The sequence below is a fragment of the Epinephelus fuscoguttatus genome, linkage group LG14 (genome assembly GCF_011397635.1).
Source record: "Epinephelus fuscoguttatus linkage group LG14, E.fuscoguttatus.final_Chr_v1".
Classification (NCBI taxonomy): domain Eukaryota; kingdom Metazoa; phylum Chordata; class Actinopteri; order Perciformes; family Serranidae; genus Epinephelus; species Epinephelus fuscoguttatus.
In genome coordinates this window covers 36,606,469-36,628,593 of record NC_064765.1, presented here as the reverse complement: position 1 = coordinate 36,628,593, position 22,125 = coordinate 36,606,469, and the positions used below count along the sequence as shown (strand labels likewise).

General features: G+C 41.1%; 1 protein-coding gene across 1 annotated transcript in view; it reads left to right on the top strand.

The window, feature by feature from the left end:
• The window catches only part of ankrd6a (ankyrin repeat domain 6a), a 30,247-nt gene that overhangs the window by 856 nt on the left and 7,266 nt on the right, over positions 1-22,125 (top strand). Inside the window, exons 4-13 of the mRNA XM_049597112.1 lie at positions 844-942; positions 1,133-1,231; positions 8,957-9,055; positions 10,153-10,230; positions 10,478-10,582; positions 12,435-12,611; positions 14,872-15,021; positions 15,259-15,411; positions 16,694-16,807; positions 17,330-17,624. Of these exons, the coding sequence (XP_049453069.1) occupies positions 844-942; positions 1,133-1,231; positions 8,957-9,055; positions 10,153-10,230; positions 10,478-10,582; positions 12,435-12,611; positions 14,872-15,021; positions 15,259-15,411; positions 16,694-16,807; positions 17,330-17,624 (1,369 nt within the window). The remainder of the gene's footprint in view (positions 1-843; positions 943-1,132; positions 1,232-8,956; positions 9,056-10,152; positions 10,231-10,477; positions 10,583-12,434; positions 12,612-14,871; positions 15,022-15,258; positions 15,412-16,693; positions 16,808-17,329; positions 17,625-22,125) is intronic.

Genomic DNA, 22,125 nt, shown 5'->3' with positions numbered 1-22,125 from the left:
TTTAAAACGTTCCGTACCCATTGGTAGCTTTGTCACCTTCTATCTATGCCAATCTTCAATGCCTATGTGCAGTTTCACATAGATTGACCACGTCAGTGAGTAGAAAAACGTGGGACAGACAGAATGACTGACTGACAGAATGACACACTGACAGTTTCCGTGATTATGTACAGCATACCATACTATGACTTAGTCATACCAAACATTAGAAAACAACACCAACATTGGTCCACAGGGGGAGCCACAGCGATCGGTCGCATTTTAGCCATTTTTAAGCATTTTTCTGTTGTTATAGCGCCACCCAGTTGCCAATTAGAGTTAAATTTCTCCAGTCACCTTGAGGCGTCCTGTTCTACATATCTACCAAGTTTAGTAAAAATCCATATGGCGGTTAGGCCTAGATAAGAAATGAGCTCTCTAGCGCCCCCATTTTGTTTGATGGGGTCAATAATGGAGGGGTCCCCTCAGATTATGTGTGCTCATATGCCTACAAAGTTGCGTGGTGATGGGTGAAACCACTGAGTTAAAGAAATACTTCACCCACAAAAGGACCATTGACATACCAGTTACTCAGAGTGTGTCACACTGAGTTTGTAAAGAAAACACTTCAAAGTAACACATGGTGAGTAACTGATTTACAAATGGTAAGTTTACAGGTGAAGTATTCCTTTAAAGTGCATGCTCTAAAGTTGCTTACTTACACTATGACGTGACAAGAATGACTCTATGTTCCAAAACACCTGCCAAATACTTCCAACAATGTGGACTGTCTCCTGGCTGTTTATCCTGTCAGAGCTATGCTGTTACATGCTCTCCAGCCCAGTCTGTTTTGTGTTGATTCAGGCAGGAAACACAGCACTCCACCTGGCCTGTCAGAACGCACATGCTCAGACTGCTCGCCTCCTGCTGCTCGGAGGATCCACACCAGACACCAAGAACAACGTGAGTCTTCCAGCATCCCATAATGCAATGAGATGCTCTCTAACTAACACAAGATTTCAAGAGTGGTAGACTCACTGCTGTGTCACTATGACACCACTGAGCTCTGGTACTATTGACTGTTGAACAGTGAGGAATAGTTTCACAGTGCTGTCAGTGCATCACTGAAAATGGAACTGTGCTTTGGTTCCAGATGGGTGACACCTGCTTGCATGTGGCTGCTCGCTACAACAACCTGACGCTGGTAAAACTGCTGCTCGGTTCTCTGTGCTCTGTGACAGAGAGAAACCAGGTACAATATGTCTGTGTAATCAGAGTATAATTACAGCCCATACAACACAAACAATTAAAAAAATCCATCACACATTAGTAAGAACACAGTGAAACTCATGCCGGTAAAACCATTTTCATTCTGTTTTTGTGTCATTACTCTGGTGTCAGGGAGAGACCTTTCTGTTGTCTGACAACAAATGCGTGCGTGTGTGTGTGTGTGTGTGTGTGTGTGTGTGCATGTGATTTCAGTCATGCTTTTGTCTTGTATTATTGGCTTGTATGAGTGGAATCACGAATGGATTGCAACATAAGGCCTTTCAAGTCTCCCAAATGCTCAAAGCGTTTTTAACACAGTATGTCACATTCACCCATTCAAACACACATTCCCACACTGGTGGCCGAGGCTACCATACAGGGTGCCACCTCAGTTACACTAAACATTCACACACACTCAAACACTGATATCACAGCCAGCGGGAGCAATTTGTGGTTCAGTATCTTGCCCAAGGATACTCTGACATGCAGACTTGAGGCGCCGAACCCTCTCCACCTCCTCCACAGCTGCCCCTATATTTATAAGTTGAGCACACTATGTCCCTTCCTCCAGCCACATTTTGCTACCTCAAATACATTTATTTCCAAAATGTCTGTAGAGGAGCGCTTCCAGGACTCAAATTGTTTGCTTGAGCTGCTCTTTGGATGGGACAATCATATATAGAGAAACTCCAAGGCACTCTCTTTGGAAAAATTAAAAAGCCTTTACTGTTATGGCTTGTTCATCTTAAACCTTTAAAAACTCTGATGCATTTCAGCATACAAGCCTTCGTCAGGGAGTCAGACAGTTTTCAAACTGGAAAAGACTTCCTTTAAAGCTTTCAAACCACCAATCAGAGGCCTCCACTTAGCAGAAGCAGGTATAGGGTTGTAGTACTATACAAAGACCACTAGATGTCCTCTTTCACACTTAATAGAAGAGAATTTTCATGACTACATACAAAGGTTACATAAACTGCATGCATCACTACAACACATATTTAAGTCAAGGGTATGGTTTACAGGTTGACAAAAAACAACAAGCCAAACACCATAGAAAAAAACACAGTTAATCAAAGGAAGACACTAGACACACTCAAGTTCTTCGTTCAGGCCTGGGTATCTAGTAGCCTGCAGTTTGTCAATCCAGAAACTTTCTCACTGGTTTAGTTGTTTTTGCCTGTTGCCAACAGGCCACTCTGTTTCAATGCCCTCTCACTCTAACAATTCCTATGTTCAGGCCAGCACTGAGCCCATGGTCACCTCCACCACTGTTTTTGGCAGCCCAGATGGGCCTATCTTAAATACATCAGCAGCTCATTCTCCACCAGTATCCCTCTCATCCATTCCAACCATAATTAGTAATAGACCACCGCCACCCAAGTACTGTTCTATCAGCATTTCTAAAGGTGTCAGTTACCAGAATCTTCGCCCATTGCAAAAAGTGTCCGGGACAACTGATGGCACTACTCCCAACCTAAACTCCCACATCACTCTAAATCTGGCCTTAATTAACGCTAGATCGCTAACAAATAAGACCTTCCTGTTAAAGGACTTTTTCTCCTCCCGTGATCTACATGATGTTTATCACAGAGACCTGGGTGAAAGATGGTGACTCCGTATGTTTTTCTGAGCTTCTCCCTCCTGACTGTAACTTTTTTAGTTCCCAACAACTAGTAAAGGAGGTGGGATGGCGTGTGTGTATAAATCCAGCTTTCACTGCCAACTGATTCAACATATCACTCAATCCAGTTTTGAACTGCAGCTCATTGACTACTTGCATTAATTTATCACCCTCCTAAATATAACAAGAACTTTATTCAGGACTTTGAAAATCTCCTGTCTAATATTCTCATGACATATGATAGGTGCCTGATCATAGGAGATCTCAGTATTCATGTTTGTTGTAGAGATAAACCAATGGTTAAGGAGTTTCTCTCTCTTATTGACTCCTTTGAATTTACACAGTGGGTCTCTGGCCCAACACATGAGAAGGGGCACACACTTGATTTGGTATTGTCCTGTGGCCTATCTGTCAGTATAAATGAAATCTGTAATAGTGCCTGCATTTCAGATCATTTGCCTGTTATGTTTTCTGCTATGATTCCCTTCTCTGTTGCTCCTACTCATCCACCAATTCATCGGTTCTGGGTTATAAACTCAGATACTTCTCTGAAATTCTGCACCACCTTAGAGGATTTTGCAAATTCATCTTTTCACTCAGCACTACCATACTGGATTCTATTGCCCCTTTTCAAACCAGAAGCTCTAAGACTCCCTCCGAACCCTGGATTAATGATTCCATCCGTTCTCTCAGGCATTCTTGCAGGCGTGCTGAGAGGAAATGGAAGAAGGACAAATTACAGGTGTCATATGGTATATTGCGAGAATGTCTACAAGAGTACCAGAAAATGGTGAAAGCTGCAAAAACTACCTATTTTTCCAATCTTGTGTCTAGCAACATTAACAGGTCTAAAGTTCTTTTTAATGTTCTGGATTCCATTGTCAACACCTGTTCTCTGTGATAACTTTGTTAACTTCTTTATTGACAAAATCTGTGCTTTACAATCAGTCTCACCTGTTGCTTCCCCTGACCCCTCTGAGCCCAACTTGTGCTCTGCTGTTTTTAACCAGTTTGAGCCGATAGCACTAGAGGAGCTGTCAGAAGTTGTTCAAGAGCTTCGCCCCACAAACTGCCCATCTGACTGCATTCCCTCCCACCTCTTTAAGAATGTCTTTAATTCTACTGGCTCTTTCATTCTAAAGTTAGTCCATGCTTGTTTCAGCTCAGGGTGTTTCCCAGCATCTCTAAAGCATGCTATAGTACAGCCACTCATTAAAAAACCCAACCTTGACCCCACTGTTCTCTCTAACTTCCGACCCATCTCCAAACTTTCATTTTTATCAAAAGTGCTGCAGAAGGTAATGACTAACCAGCTGTTTTTGAAAAATTTCAGTCTGGCTTCAGGCCACGTCATAGCTGTGAATCTGCCCTGCTTAAAGTACGGTATTTAATGACATTGCTGTAACTGCAGACTTAGGATGTGCAGCAATGCTAATGACCCTGGACTTAACAGCAGCATTTGACACTGTAGACCATGGGATCCTGTTGTCACGTTTAGAGCATCATTTGGGTATTAAAGGGGCAGCCCTCATGCTGATTAAGTACTATTTGACTGATAGGAGTTTCTCTGTGCAGATAGGCAGTTTCTCCTCTATTGTGGCCCCCCCCTCATGTGTGGAGTACCTCAGGGGTCGATTTTAGGCCCCCTGTTATTTTCCTTGTATATGCTGCCTCTGGGGTCTATCTTCCGTAAGCACAATATTTCCTTCCATTGCTATGCGGATGATGTGCAGATCTATCTCCCACCGAAACCTCTATTAGCTTGTCTTGCCGACATTAAGAGTTGGATGAGCCAGAGCCAACTCAATCTCAATGACAATAAAACTGAGATTACTGTATTTGGCCTTCCAGAAGGCTGTTTTAATTCATTTAATGGCCAGGATCTCCTTGCCATGAAAACCACTCCCTTTATAAAAAGCCTTGGTATAACTTTTGATTCTAACCTTGATTTTAAAAAACAAATCAGCACAGTGGTAAAAGGGTCCTTTCACCAAATTCGTACTCTGTCAAAAGTCAAGCCTTATTTATCTTTTATTGACCTGGAGAGGGTCATCCATGCTTTTATATCTTGCAGGCTGGATTATTGTAACTCTTTATATGTTGGTCTAGACCACACCTCGCTCCGCTGCCTGCAGCTGGTGCAGAATGCTGCTGCTCGCCTTTTGACTGGCACCAAAAAACGTGAACACATCACCCCTGTTCTGGCCTCCCTCCACTGGCTCTTCCGTTTTAGAATTGATTTTAAAGTGTTATTAACTGTTTTTAAGATTTTAACTGGTCTGGCTCCCCTATATCTTGCAGAACTTATTCAGGTCCGAAATCCAGCCAGAGCTCTATGTTTGTCCAGAGAACTGTTGCTGGATATACCAAGATCTAAATTAAAGACTAAAGGCGACCGTGCCTTCTCTGTAGCTGCTCCCAAGCTCTGGAATAGCCTGCCACTACATATTAGACATGCGGGATCCGTGGTGAGGTCTAAGTCTGCCTTAGAGACCCATCTATTCTCCCTTGCCTTCGGATCCACAGGACCCTCTACCTTAGCCTAGTTTTTTCTTTTTTGTGTATGCGCATACGTATGTATATGTGTATATACATTATGCGTGTACATGTGTATGGGTGTATGTGTGTGCGTATTGATTCAGTATATGCATGTATGTATTTTTTATATTTGTATATATTTTTTACTTCTGCACTGTAAAGCACTTTGGCTGACTGTGACAGGTCTTTTAAACGTGCTATATAAATAAAAGTGAACTTGAACTTGAACTAGTGACAGTGGTATATGGTCAATCCCAAAGGCCTGTAAGGTGGATGGATCACTATTATGACGTTCCATGTAGTGCCTCGCCATAGGATAGTTCATGTTGCCTATGCAGGTTACATATTTATGTTCAGCCAGTCTGTCCTGCAAACGTCTGTTTGTTCTTCCTATATAAAACACTTTGCAGTCAGGGCATTCCAGTCTATATATAACAAATACAGTTTTACAGTTTATGAAATGGTTAATGGTAAATTGTTTTTGGGAAACAACATCAACAAAGGTTTGGTCTATAATACATTTGTACAATGATTGCAGCGTTGACATTTGTAAGACCCTTTGGGCTTAGATCCCAACCACATTTGTTGGCCTTCTGGTTTCAAATGGCTCTGGACCAGTTTGTCTCGAATCGTAGGACATCTCCTGAAGGTGACCAGAGATGACTCAGGAAACATCTGGCCAAGCACATCATCACTTTCAATAATACCCCGATGTTTTCTTATTATTCTCTTAATTTCTTCTGCCTCTGTACTATATGTGGTGACAAAAATGGGTCTGTCTTTTGTTGGCTTAAGTGGGTTTCTTACATGATGCCCTGTCTACATGTTTGGCGCTGGTGTATGCATTCTGGGGAGTTGTGCTTTCGTAACCCCGTTCCTTAAAACGTGACATCATCTATTGTGCTTTACACTGAAAAGCACTATCTTGGTCACAAATTCTCCTGACTCTCTGGAATTGCCCATAAGTAACATTTTCCTTCAGCCACTTTGGGTGGAAGCTTTTAGCATGCAGAAAGGTGTTCCTGTCAGTAGGTTTTCTAAATACTCAAGTGTGTAGGGCACCATGATTGTCTTTAAAGATAGTCAGGTCAAGGAAATTAATACAATCTTTACTATATTCCAAAGACAGTTTAATGTTGGGATTAATGCTATTCAAAAAAGCATGGAAATCTTTGAACTCTGCCTCTGACCCAGACCATGTATAAACTGCTTCAAATACACACACACTCTAGACTAACCTATAGTTGCAATATATAAAAAAACGAAACAAAATGAGAAAGCACATATTCATGAAAGCAGGTTGATTAATAAATCCAACTGTATTTTAACTCCAAATATATAATATGGGGCTCCTTATAGGAACCCACTTAGATGAGGGATTAAAATCTTATTTCCTTAATTCCCTTAATTTTTGCCTTTGTTCAACTAACAAACAAGGATTATGCACATTCACAATGTTATAACAGGGATGACATTTATAATTTGACTTTCAATATTTCAATTTTGTCACACAGAAACATTTGGTAAGAGAGTGTAGGGCGTGATTTCCCCAGGGCAATGCAAATGGACAGGATGTAGTTAAGAAAAGAAGCATTCTCTCATGGCAACTAGTGGGTCGTTCATCACCGAGTTTTGCCCCAAGGCTGGATACTTTAAGATGGTATCTGAAACTTGAGGGATCCCAAGTGACTTTTCACCTCCTTTTGGCCTAAGGATGGCTGAAAGAAGCGTTTGTCCAGTCTGGGGTAATACAGGGGTTGAGTCCTAAACATTTGACCCCCGGTTGTCTTGTTTGTCTTGTTCATTGATAATACTGGTTCAAGGGAAGTCCAGAGAGGCAGTTCCTCTACATGTGATTTTGTTGTTTGTAATATTTATGAATATTTTGCTCACTTAAACAATTAATATTCCTATTATTACTATTCAATTGATCACCAATCACTTGACGCGCTGTCATCTGTCAGTAGGACTTCTGACAGTTGTCAATTAGCTGTCAAGCTGTCATCTGTTTGCAGCTCAGTTGATGTGATGTATTGTCCGCTGTAAAGAAGATTGTGAGTCAGAATAGCCAGAAAAGCATGCTGGCTTACATACTGCAAAATCGGACCAGATGTAGTAGAACGACATACTATGTATTGGGACATACTGGATCTTTTTCTGGCATAATAAATAGTATACCATACTATTCAGTATGGGTATTGGAATGTACAGCTAGAGTTTACCTGTCTGCCTGTTTCTCTGTCTCATTTCTGTTTGCCAGTGAATTCTCAGTGACTTGTGTTTGGACTTGCCACCCTCACCTGGGGGATGTTCAACAAAGCAATTAATGTGTTAGCAGGGTATGTTGAGCCTAAAGCCAGAGTTCTGAAAGGTGGTTCTAATTTAACATGGCTAGATCACCATGGTAATTCATGCTACACAGCAGACCTTCTCTGAAGCAGGTTACGTTCAGAGTTTTAGATTGAAAAGGTTCTCTACTAGGTGGCTGTGGCTCAGAAGTTTGAGTGGGCCGTCCGCCAATCAGAAGATCAGCAGTTCAATCCCTGGCTCCTCCTGTCTGCATGTTGAAGTATGCTTGGGCAAGATACTGAACCCCAAGATTGCTTCTGTTGGCTGTTCCATCAGTGTGTGATTGTGTTTAAACTGAGTAGCAGGTGGCACTTTGTATGGTAGCCTCAGCCACCAGTTTGCAAATTGGAGAATGTAGTGTTAAAGTGGTTTGAGTGGACAGATGACTTAAAAGGAGCTAAGTGCAGGTCCAGTGCAAGTCCATTTACCACTCTCTTTTGGGAGTGTTTAGAGGCTGAGTAGATCTGAAGGCTTTTCCTGACAACATTCTCTGTGAGAACTATGTGATTCTCAGCCGAAGGAATACATCATTGTCCACACTGGCTGTAGAGGAAGCCTTGGTTAGTCTGTTAATATTTATTTAAAGATAATATTCCAACAATAAAATTAGATTCACTTTGATTTGGCCAAAAACTAAAGTGTTGTCCATGTGGCCTTCAGTATATGACAGTGTCACGCACATGCAGTTTTTGATTTATAATGTTAAAATTTGCTACGTCAAGTGTCAGAGCTGTAGAATGTGCAGCCGTCACGTAAATAAAATATATTCACTTACATAATTTACTCAGTTAGCAATTTTCTGCCAGCATTCCTCTCTTGCCTTATTTTGTGTCGCAGAAGGGTCAAATGATGTCATATGCCCTTTTTTATGGGAACGCAGACAGAGCCTGAGGAAGAAAGCCTGAATTAACAGAAAGTTAACCCTCTGTGGTGATACCTATTATCTCTAATTGGGGTTTTAGGTTTTGTCATGGCAGCTAATGCAAAGAAAGCCTGGCTCTGTGGAACTTGCATTATTTTTCCTTGTTAGGACTTCTCCATTTAAACCCAAGTAAATATTCACATATTATTTTTTTAATTTGATATTTGTTGAATTGTATGCTTGTCTGTAGAATAGTGTTGCATGTAGAGAAACTGCAGACAAGCACACATACATACTGTATTGTACTGTACTGTATATGTGTCTGTGTTTGTCTATAGTCAGGGGACACAGCTCTTCATGTGGCTGCTGCTCTGAACCATAAGAAGACAGTTCAGCTCTTACTGGAGGCAGGGATTGATGGGAAAATCAGAAACAATGTAAGTTCCACCTAGACGATGAATGCCTAGTCCTTACACACTTACAGTGTAATTACCCTGATATCACACAATAACAAACTAACTAAAGATTTAATCCACTTGATTTCTACTCAACAAGTGGGGCTCATAACAATGATATTAACTGTAGTCACTGTCAGATAATGGCACATTTGATACTAAATAGGAACACCATCAACACCTCAAAGGCATTAGGAGTGTGGGTGCTCGCAGGTTTCAGTCTCAAGGGTTTTTGTTTGTTTTTAACAGACCCTCACCAGAGCATTGCTGCCTCTAAACATTCAGGTTTTCACAGCAGGTCTCTCCAGATTTCATCAAAATCTAAGGCCCTCTAAAGTTAAACAGTTTATCCTGTTATCTCCTGGGTGAAAGTGGGGTGTTGCTGAGCCCAGCCACCTCCCCTCCTGCCCTACCTATAGGGACTTTTTAAGACCGTAAATTACGTTGTTGTCTGGTGGCATTTCAAACTGACAACATCTGACAGCGTATCATACCCCTGTATCACTGCACTGCAATCAATGACCAAGCAGCAGTGTTTGACTTTGGAATGAAAGCTTGTTGCTTATTAGCCTAACCTGCGCGTCTTTAGACCGTGGTAGGAAGCAGGTGAACCTGGAGAAAACTCACACTGACATGGGGAGAACATGCAAACTCAACACAAAAAGGCCCCAGCTAGCCGTTTCAAACCTGGAAACTTCTTGCTGTGAGGTCACAGTGCTAACCACTGCATCACTGGGCTAGCCTAGCTTTATATTAGCTTGGTAGAGTTTATCTGCATCCAGAGATCAGCTGAAACCAAGCGCCATTTCTCCACCTTTTAATGCAGGCGTTTTGTTCCAGATGACATTACCTAAGTTATTTTATTTTTGAAATGCTGTCATTTGAGATATTAAACATCTGATATGGCTTGCAGACTAAATACTCCATCTCATAATGAGTAACCTGAACTTCATTTGCCCCTTTAAAAGCACCTTTATTTAAACAATGGAATTCAAGATGAATATTACACTACTCTTTTTCTGTGGGTCATATGAAATATCAGTGTGTTTTCTGTGTTTATCATACACTGTCATTTCCAGGCAGGTAAAACAGCCCTTGACAAGGCCAGAGACAACAACCACAAAGATTTAGCACATCTCCTGGCCAGAGCTCCTCAGGTTTGTACCTGCATCATAAACTAAAAATTCATTTTATGAGTTCTTATTTTTGCATCAGATAGACCAAAACCTTACAGTGTATAGTGTCGAATGTGACTGGCAGAAACCTTTACTCTGAGCTTTATAACTATCATTATAGTTTTTAATAGCACAAGCAAACATCTTGTGAATTTTAGGGAGCTTATTGTTGGCAATATATGCTAAAATGTAGTAATGCTACCATAGCAGATTTTGTAATTGTCCTTAGGTGCATCGCTTCATGCGAGGAAGAACAATAAGGAAACGAAGAGAAAGACTGACAGCTGAGCGCAGGACCCGGTCTGTCACAAGAGTAGACATTCTACCAAACAAAGTAAGAAAATACCACACACTATCATTCGTTGTAGCATGTGAAGGTCCCCTGAGCTAGAAGGAGAATTCTTACAATTGTGTTAGCCACATTAAAGGGATAGTTTGGAACTTCTGAAATGGGTTTGCATGAGGTACTTATTTATAGTCAGTGTATTACCTACTGTAGATGTCAGTCAGCACACCCCCAGTTTGGAGAAGTTTAGACAGGAGTACCACAACAGTATCCTGTTGTGGAGCAAAATGTATTTTATCCACCTACAATAGTTCAGTTAAAGCAGCTGTGCGGAACTTTTCGTTTTCGTTGATTATAGCGCCCCTTTGGTCGAAGCGGTATGACACCCACAGCTTGGTGTCGTAAAATCTCGACTGCAACTGCCAGTTACTGCATGCATTTGTTTTGGAGAGCGAGAGGATTAACTAACGTCAGGTCAGTCCAAGTAATTAGTGGAAACATGCTAACATGCTAACGTTACACACAAGTTAGTAGTAAAGTAAGACCTCTTCATAAATGTTCTGGTGTAGTTCAAACAAGAACTGCCTGCTGTGTATTTGTGTTCATGGTCACAGTCACAGATAATTTTGTGGCGTTTGTTGTATTAGACAAAAGCAGTTCACATCAGCTACATTTAGCTTGCTTATAACTTCCATGTTGTCATATATTGAAGTGCAACAATGTCTAACAAGTTGCGGTATATTCTCTAAATAACAACAAAAATGACATACCTGTCGATTAGGAAAAGGGCCAACTCAGGATCAGTTTTAAAACCTTTCAAATCTCTCAGCTCTCTCCACTTGGTGAATGCCTGACTGAGGTTTACAGTCATTTTGGCTCGAGCCCTATCACTGTCCCGTTTAGCCTTCTTCTGTTCTTTTTCTTTTAGATGGTGCTCCTTCGTTATCCGCCATGACATCAAAAGTACAACCGAGCCCTCATAGATACATCTGGTAAAACTGTTACGTGTTCTGCCCGTTGCGTACCGCTTACTTGGAGAGCACTCTCTGTAAACACGGCTCCTTCTTCTTCTGTGGTTTAATCGCTGCGGGCCGCTGCGGGCGAGCAGAATCACTTCCGCCTCGGGTGCCGTATTCTGGTTTGCTGACTTCCGCTGTGTCCGACCCGACCGAGGCTACACTAAATAGCCATATAGAGAAAGGCTTTTTTGTCGCTGTTGGGTTCAAATAAATATGCAGATCTTCAAGGGGGGGTGATACGAACTAGGGGCAGTTTTATTAATGGTAAAAAGTTTCGCACAGCTGCTTTAAGTACACTTAGAATAATTTCACCACTTTACCTTGTGGTCAGACAGTGACTTCAGATGGGGAACTAAAGCCATTATATTGCTGTCTTGGAAGTCAGACTCCACTGAGAAAAATTATACTTTAACATCGCTGAACACAGGAGCAGCTGGTGTACTGCTGCCTTGTTGTTGTGTGACTTTAGCATTTAAAAGGGTTAGTTTGGATTGACCAAAGTCACACAATGACATGAGCAATTTGTGAAAATATTATCAATAAGGCGTAGACTTAAACTGATGTTGATTTTCTAGGTGGCTAAAATACATTTTGTTGCTGGCATGTCCACGGCAGGATATTGCATAGGTTTTGTGTTGACATTCCTGCCTGCTTCTCTGAGCTGGGGGTGTGCCAACTGATGTCTACTGTAGGTAATACACTGATTATGAGTGAGTATCTCATACAACCCCACCTGAAAAGATCCAAAGAAGTCAAATCCTTGAACATTCAGAGATAACAAATATGATACCAGTATGTGCTATCATTGTTTCACTGACCACAGCTTTCATTTTGTACTCGAATTGAATTTCACAATATAGCTCTCTGTCTGTCCTGAGCAGGACAGCAGTTCTGCGGTGGAGGAAACCCCCAGCAGTGAAAAAATGGAGAGCAGAACTGTCACTAAGGTTGGTCCTCACCACCATCAGCAGCAGCAGCAGCAGCATTACAAGAAGAACCCAGCAGCCACCATCAGCAGCCCCTACAGCCACCGAAAGAGGAGGAGAGTCAGGGAACAGGTAGGTCAGCAACAGAGACACCATGTCTGTCATGCCCAGCTAGTCCACAGTGACGGCTTCATGTGACATCAGAACTGGAGGGTATGGGGCTCACTCTTTTTAGTGTTTTATTAATGCCTCAACATCAATGGTTCACTGATAGATCAACTGCTTGGCTAGCTATCAAACATGCAGTCATATTCATACAGGTATACAGCTGTGTCATTTTGTCCTCACCATTCTTACTATTAATCTGCTAAAACAGTCATTCCAACACTGCAGCTCCCTCTGCCACTCCAACATCCTCCTGATGTGCTGACTTTGCTAACATATACTAAAAACATGTCTCCCTAATCATATGTATAAGGTAAATATGTTTGATATGCAGGAAGGATCAGTTCAGCAGAATGATAGTTGCTACTCAGTTTCTTTAAGAGCTCCATCACAGAACAGAGCCCCTTTTTGCTAAATCTGACTGTGTCCATTTGCAATAACTCCTTGACAAACAAAATGTGTCTCTCAGAGACGTATTCTCATAGAACAGTTTGTATGCTATCCTACGAAAAATGTATGCACAACAGCTAGAATGATATCTTCTGAAATTGTGCCGCACGTTCCTTAATGTACAGTTATGTAATTATTGTAAACGTTAGGTTTAGGCAAGCAAGGAATTACTGAGGTTACTGAGGTTAGGGTTAGGAAAAGAAACATGGTGAGGACGTACTTTAAAATGACTCAAAGTTCACACGGATCTGAACATGCATCTCCAAGGGAAAGTCCTGGGTGAAAGATTTTTTTTGTGTGTGTGTGACTCATCCACCACCCCAACCTGCCTCTTTACAAGCACTCGGGACTGCATCCTTACTCAGCACATTGGTTTCGTGAACACAGCCCTTCAAAATACATGGGATATGTACAAATTGGAGTGCATTACCTTTTGTAGGAAAACATTCCACAGATTTGAACAGCCTGCTCTAGTGACCAGCCAAAAACAAATTAAAGATTTGTAAAATTATGCTTTTTATCCAAAGAAAACATTATGTCGAACACACAATGACGAATGATGAACAATGTGGTGTCTGTTTGCAATAATAAAAGCTGCAAATAAATAGTTTCTCCTCTCTGAGGCATTGAGAACCACTCTTTTTAGGGTATCAGAAGGCACGTTAAATGTGTTGTAAAATGACATTAATTTATCATGTAAATATATATAACTTGTAATGTCAGTGGTTTAAGTCAGTAAGTAAATTGCTGCACTTGATCCCATTTCATGGTCAGTCATAGACCTTTTGATTGCCCCCCCTTAGTCTTGGATCACAGACATAAGTTGATCCAAAAATTGACACTAGTACAAGTGAAGCCTGTTTGATCAGTATAAGCTAAACTGTGCAATATCTGTACTTCCATCTGTTAATAATGTGAAATCAACCGTTTAGTCTGTCTCTTTATCTTATTTTGCTGCTTACTTATTTCTACTGATGCTTCCTGTTTGCACTATCCCTCTGCTGCTGTAGTGTTGAAGATTTCCCCTCTGTGGGATGAATAAAGAAGTCAAGTCAAGTCAGTTTTATTTATAAAGCCCAACATCACAAATCACAATTTGCCTCACAGGGCTTTACAGCATACGACATCCCTCTGTCCTTTGGACCCTCGCAGTGGATAAGGAAAAACTCCCCAAAAAACCCTTTAACGGGGAAAAAAATGGTAGAAACCTCAGGAAGAGCGACTGAGGAGGGATCCCTCTTCCAGGACGGACAGACGTGCAGTAGATGTCGTACAGAACAGATCCCTTTTAAAGATACGTCTGGAAGAGCCTCAGTTTGTTGACAAACCTCAAACCACTTTAGAGCAGATCAGACAGCATCTTCACCTTGTGCTGCAGATCCAGGCTCAGTTTGCTCTGATGACGCAGCGTGTTGACCAGAATAGTAGGATCTGGAATCCACTTTAGGTCACGTAGCTTAGCATAATCCTTCTGTTTCTCTGCCAGGAACAGCTTCACTGAGGAGGAAAATATGTTAACTTTTAAAATCCAATCCCTTATTGTTGCACAAAATCTGTTGGTGCTACATGACAGATTATTTGGAATTTTGCTCACAGTTGCTCTTGTGATTAAATAGTCTAGCAAGACCAGTGTTTGTGATGATAAACCCAGCTGCATTCCAGTTTCCACCTGGTCTAACTCTAATGTCATTACATTGCTGCACATCATATGAAAACAAATGGGAGCTTATGACTACATTTTGTCAAATTAACACTTTCACACTTTTCTCCTTTGCAGGCCTTGAATGGAAATGATCTTAGAAAAGGCAAGAATGACTTTCACGTTAAGAAGAATCTGCTGTGGCACGATGGTGAAGATTCTGCTGAGAATGGAAAAATCTATCAGCTTTACACACTGTACCGAGACAAGGATGGCAACATTAGACAGGTTCATAATAAATAAACTCAACACATGTTTTGTAAATCAGTGATGCTCAGAGATGAATATATTAGTCAGAGGGTCCCAGAGTACTGAGAGGGTGAAATAGGCATGGAACTTATCAAAACCACAGTGTTTGGAGCAGAGTTACGTTGAGCACAGCTGTCACAGCCTAAAAGACAAAACATGTACAAGGTATTCTATGAAATGCGTGTGCAATTTGTAACTTGTGACTCCTCTCTTTAGGCCCCAGCTAATGGATGTCATTGTAAGCCCCTGCTCAAGAAGCTGGAGGGCCAACTGAAAGCCACGCAGGAGGAAATGAGGCTGCACATCCTCAACATCCAGGAGGAGGTCAACTGTAGACTGGGCAAAATGGACCACAGGAACAGACACCAGGTCTGTTTCGACTCTGTCTCTGCTCACAGATCATGACTTCGATTTACTTTACGCCTTTAGCATCTTCAGCTGATCAGCTCATTTGGTTTTATTCAAGAAACAAACCTTTTTGTTTGTTTGTTTCTTTGAGTAAAATTGCTGGTTGCCTTTATTTTATGGAGGACACAAAATGACTAAAGAACCAATAAATAAATGTATAAATAGATACAGGAATAGGTGGAACAGGAAAATATAAATACAGAAAGAAAGAAATGCAGAGGTTAGGACCTCCAACTTTAATTTATCTATACATTTATCCATTTATTTTCTATATATTTATTTATTCATTTATTTCAGCATTTATTTACTCTTATCTATTTATTTCCATGTTTATTTATTTATTCCTGTGTTTATTTTTATATTTATTAATTTATGTCCTATTTGTTAATATAGCCATTCCTGTATTTATTTATTTATTCATTTATTTATTTTTATTTCTATATTTTGTTCTATTTTTTATTTATTGCCTTCCATTTTTATGTATTTATTCCTGTATTTATTTTTATATTTATTCTTTAACGTCCTATGTAATTATTTGTGTATTTATTTATACATTTTTTTTATTTATAGATTTTTTTCCTGTATTTTTTTTATACAATTACGTATTTATTTACATATTTTAAAGGTATTTATCCCTGTATTTATTTGTACTTTTTTAAATACATTTTTCCTGTATTTGTTTATACATTTATTAATTGATTGATACTTAAGTCCTTTTCATCCTCCATAATATTTTGTGCGTCTTAAAATCAAACTTAAATTTGATTCGTTCTCACATATTTGTAAGGAAGTGGTAATACATCTGTGTGTGTCTGTGTATTTAGTTTTGGGTAGCTTGGAGAGAGTAAAGGGAAAACTCACAGGCAAACTGGTACTGGCTGACAATGCTAGTTGTTAATTGCCATTATACACACCAACCTTACTAAGCCCTGTTGTACAGCTACTTTTTTATCATACATAACAAACCAGAGGCCACACGTCACGTCACTATAATACACATCTATCCACAGCAGGTGCAATGCCCAATTTACTCAAGAAATACAAGTCACTGTCTAATGACGTTGCTTACACACCAAGTTTACACACACAGCTTATGGGTAGATTTCTTAGCAAAACTGCTTTTTATAAAATTCAATTGAAATTACAATTAGACAATTCTCATGTCAGAAAATTCCAAAATTGGTACAAAATTGCTTGATTCAGGGTGTTTTTTCACAGTGACATTATTTTACACTTTGGGCAGATGAAAGTGTTGGACATGCTGAATCAGGAACGAGCGGCAGCAGAGAGGAAGAACATAATCTACAAGATCGAGCAGAGAGCTGTGCAGGGGAAAGAGGAAGCCCTGATGACACAGGTACCAGTTACAGCTACTGACACTGGATTTCATTACACGCAGGGAACGCATGGGTAGATCTTCTTAATGTTTGCATGTGTAACCTTCATAACTGGGCCTGTTATAACCTGATATATTAGCAGTCGATTATTATTATGATTATTATGAGATTATGAGATGGAAGGTCAGTGTAGCTTGGACCCAACTTTTAGCATTCTGAATCAAATAAACTTAAAGCTCAGTGAAAGTCATCTGAGGGCTGAGAGTTATCTTAGAATTGTAAGAGTAATGGCAGATTTTGGCAGAATTGTGAGATTTAAATCAGAAGAGATGTTACAGTATGTCATGATTGGCACCCAATGGGAGACTCATGTGGAAGTGAAAAAAAGTTGTTTGAATTAAATCGCACAAAGGATATAGAAGATTTTCCAAGAATAAAGTGAATATTTTAAGAAAAAAGTCAGAGATGACGATTAAAGTCAGAGTGATTTAGTGATTAAGGCAGGTTTGATCATACAGCGGCTTGTCTCTTATCTCATGCAGGCAGCAGTGACTCATGAACTGAAAAGATGGTGTATGTCCCAGCTGAAGGACATGGACGTCCACATTGCAGCCAAAAGCCAGTATTACAAACTCCTCCCCTCACAGTCTGTGGAGCAGTCTGTAGCAGACACTGACCTCGAATCGCTCCCCCTGCTGTCTGTGGTATCTGGAGACAGCAGCACTTCACTGGCTACCTACGTCAACATCCTGCCATCTAAATCCACAAACAGTGTAGGAGGCCAGGAGCAGGAGGGGAGCAGGACATACTTTGAAATGAAAGTGGACAGGTCACCAGGTATGTCTAGAAACAGTGCCAACAGGGAGCATTTTAAAGGGGCATTCAGCAGTGCTTTATGGCTGTTATCACTGCAACAGCATCAGCAGTGGCACAGCCCTGCATGTTCTCCCCGTGTCAGCGTGGGTTTTCTCCAGGTAATTCGGCTTCCTCCCACAGTCCAAAGGCATGCAAGTTAATTGGTAACTCTAAATTGTCCGTAGGAGTGAATGTGAGTGTGAATGGTTGTCTGTCTCTATGTGTCAGCCCTGTGATAGTCTGGCGACCTGTCCAGGGTGTACCCTACCTCTCGCCCGATGTCAGCTGGGATAGGCTCCAGCCAACCAAAACATGAATGATGAATAATAAAATTATAAAGTGATGCCATTTTATTCAACACCGTATCTCAGGAACAGAACTGAATTAGTGACACTAATCTTTGGTTCCCATTTTGAAACTGTGCTGATTGTATGGATCCTCTGTGCTGTTGGGGGGAAATTGGTTGTGAAACGTCCATGTTTTCACAGACATGGATTTATACTGTAAGGCAGCTTGACTGTGCAGAGGCATTCAACCATGGGGTGGTAATCCTAGTTAATTTTATACTGATATGGATCTATATTTCTGAAATAAAGTTAAATTGAATTAAGATCTAGTGTGTAGGTTTTAGGGGCATCTAGCAGTGAAGTTGCTAATTGTAACCAACTGAAACCCCGAGTGCAAAGTGTGTAGGAGAACTACGGTGGCTGTTGTGAAAATGCATATGGTCCTATCCATAGACATATATACGTAGACGACACATCAAGTGAGTTTGCCCGCTACTGCGATACGTCAACATCGCCGCCATATTGGATGTGGCAAGGCTGCGCTGTAAACTAATACAAGTGAATGGACTTAATTTCATAAAGCGCCTTTCTTCAAAGAAATTTACGTTAATGCCTCTCGTTTATTCATTCACACACACACACACACACACACACACACACACACACACACACACACACACACACACACTAATATACTTGGGAAACAGTTAGGCACCAAAAACAATGTATTTGATCTTCTCAGATGGCTAAGATAAGAACTTTATTGATCCCACACAGGAGTAATTCACCTTACATCAGCTATAGAGAACAAGGTAGTGCCGAAAAACAATACACAGTATATATATACATCATATATATATATATATATATATATATATATATACAGTGGTGGAAAAAAGTTTTCGGACACCCCATGCATTTGTGAAATATTGCATTAAGAATCACTAGGTCTTCAAGTGCAATTTATTTTAGTACAGTCACAGCCAAAATACTGAATAAATCCTAAAAAAGCCATTAAAAACTTAAAATTGATTGGTTCCATAAAAATACATAAGAAATTTTGAGTATTGGGTCATTTTGGTACCAGTGATGAAGGTCGTTGTTTAAAAGACACAATTTTTGTTGCCAAGCTTCATGTCCATAAAGCCAGCACATTTGAAAGTTCTTCAGACACAAAAATGGCTAAAACAAGGAACCTAACGCAGGAAACACGCCTGAAGATAAAGATTCTCAGCCAGGAATGGTACAGCTGCCGCCAGATAGCCAGGAAGTGCAGATGCAGTCCTTCAGCAGTTGGATACACTCTGCAGAAATACAGACGAACCAACAGCTTGGAAGACAAACCAAGATCTTGGCGCCCAAGGGTTTCTTCAGCAAGAAATGACCGCATCCTGATCCACATGTGCAGGCAAAACCGAATGACATCACAGGAGCTTCAGCAGCAGTGGTCAAACCAAACTGGTGTCCAGTGTTCCACCCACACTGTACGTGGCCGACTTTTAGATCATGGCTTAAGGTCCTACAAGGCTATCAAGAAGCCCCTGATCAATGAGAGACAGAGGTTAGCCCGGGCGTCGTTGGGCCCAGGCACACAAGAACTGGACAGCCAGGAATTGGAAGAAGATTTTGTGGTCAGATGAGTCCAGTTTCCAGCTTTATCTTCCTCCTACTAATGTGAGGGTACGCAGAAGGCCAGGCAAAGCATTATCTCCAGCATGTACAGTACCTACTGTCAAGCATGGTGGAGGCAGTATCATGGTTTGGGGATGCATGAGTGCTGCTGGTGTTGGTCATCTCACTGTCTGTGATGGCACATTGAACTCTACCAAGTATTGTACCATTCTCCAAACCCACATGCTCCCTTCTGCGCGTGCACTGTTCCGTCGAGGTAAAAACTGGATGTTTCAACAAGATAATGCCCCTTGCCACACATCCAAGGCCAGTAGAACTTGGCTGCAGGAGCACAGTATCCAGGTCTTAGAGTGGCCAGCTCAATCCCCGGACATGAGCCCCATTGAAAATCTGTGGTGGATTATCAAAAGGTCTGTTTCAAAGCATAAACCAAAGAATTTAGAAGAATGAAAAGCAGTAATTCAAGAAGAATGGGACAAGATTACCCCTCAACAGTGTGAAAGGCTCGTGGGGAACATGCCAGCCAGGATTAGAGCTCTACTACGTGCCAATGGCAGGACTACTAAATATTAATTTGATGATGTGATGGTTTATTTATTTTTTGTCCAGTTTTGAACACATTCTCTGTTGTTTGTTGACTCTGATACCGACAATGTTGAGAACTGACATATTGAAACTGTCAAGAATTTAGTTTTGTTAGTTTTTCTTGTAAACAATAAACAAAAAAATATAATTTGTATTTGTTTGTATCTGTCTAATGCAGCCACACCTTTTGAAACACAAAAAAGATTTTTCCGCAAATATTTCATGATAATATTTGAGATTGTGTAAAATTTTAAGGGTGTCTGAAAACTTTTTTCCACCACTGTATGTATATATATGTATGTATGTAAATATATAGTATGTGTGTGTGTGTGTGTGTGTGTGTGTGTATAGTACAGTAGGCCTACAATAAAAATACAAGACACAGTAAAAGGACAGACAGATACAAAAATAGCAAATATTTGCATATAAACTAAAACACCAATGGTTCCAAAGCCTTGAGGTGAACCTAACCGTACTCATGGCAGGATTTGCAAGCGCTGAAATTGAGCTGTTTGGTGACTCAGATATCCTACACATTACACTTTTTGGGGCTTCTGAGGCTTGCGCTTCCTCCCTTCAGAATGGTACTCCATGCTGGGGAGAAGAGTTGGGGGCACGCCGTCACCCCCAGTGACTGCCGAGCAGGCTCCGCCGACCTCGGCGCTTTCCTCTCCTGCGATCCCGACGCAGCAGCACCAGCCCCACGGGCCGGCCGGGCGATCCATGGCAATGGCACCTCTCCAAGTCTGTCATCCGGCGATCCAGAGCCGCAGCCGTTCCCTGGTCTTCAATCATGCTTGCCTGTGTTTCCAGCGCTTCTCTCACAGTGGAAACTTCCTGGCTATGTATATATATATATATATATATATACAGTACAGGCCAAAAGTTTGGACACACCTTCTCATTCAATGCGTTTTCTTTATTTTCATGACTATTTACATTGTAGATTCTCACTGAAGGCATCAAAACTATGAATGAACACATGTGGAGTTATGTACTTAACAAAAAAGGTGAAATAACTGAAAACATGTTTTATATTCTAGTTTCTTCAAAATAGCCACCCTTTGCTCTGATTACTGCTTTGCACACTCTTGGCATTCTCTCCATGAGCTTCAAGAGGTAGTCACCTGAAATGGTTTCCACTTCACAGGTGTGCCTTATCAGGGTTAATTAGTGGAATTTCTTGCTTTATCAATGGGGTTGGGACCATCAGTTGTGTTGTGCAGAAGTCAGGTTAATACACAGCCGACAGCCCTATTGGACAACTGTTAAAATTCATATTATGGCAAGAACCAATCAGCTAACTAAAGAAAAACGAGTGGCCATCATTACTTTAAGAAATGAAGGTCAGTCAGTCCGGAAAATTGCAAAAACTTTAAATGTGTCCCCAAGTGGAGTCGCAAAAAACCATCAAGCGCTACATGAAACTGGCACACATGAGGACCGACCAGGAAAGGAAGACCAAGAGTCACCTCTGCTTCTGAGGATAAGTTCATCCGAGTCACCAGCCTCAGAAATCGCAAGTTAACAGCAGCTCAGATCAGAGACCAGATGAATGCCACACAGAGTTCTAGCAGCAGACCCATCTCTAGAACAACTGTTAAGAGGAGACTGCGCGAATCAGGCCTTCATGGTCAAATAGCTGCTAGGAAACCACTGCTAAGGAGAGGCAACAAGCAGAAGAGATTTGTTTGGGCCAAGAAACACAAGGAATGGACATTAGACCAGTGGAAATCTGTGCTTTGGTCTGATGAGTCCAAATTTGAGATCTTTGGTTCCAACCGCCGTGTCTTTGTGAGAGAAAAGGTGACCGGATGGATTCCACATGCCTGGTTCCCACTGTGAAGCATGGAGGAGGAGGTGTGATGGTGTGGGGGTGTTTTGCTGGTGACACTGTTGGGGATTTATTCAAAATTGAAGGCACACTGAACCAGCATGGCTACCACAGCATCCTGCAGCGACATGCCATCCCATCCGGT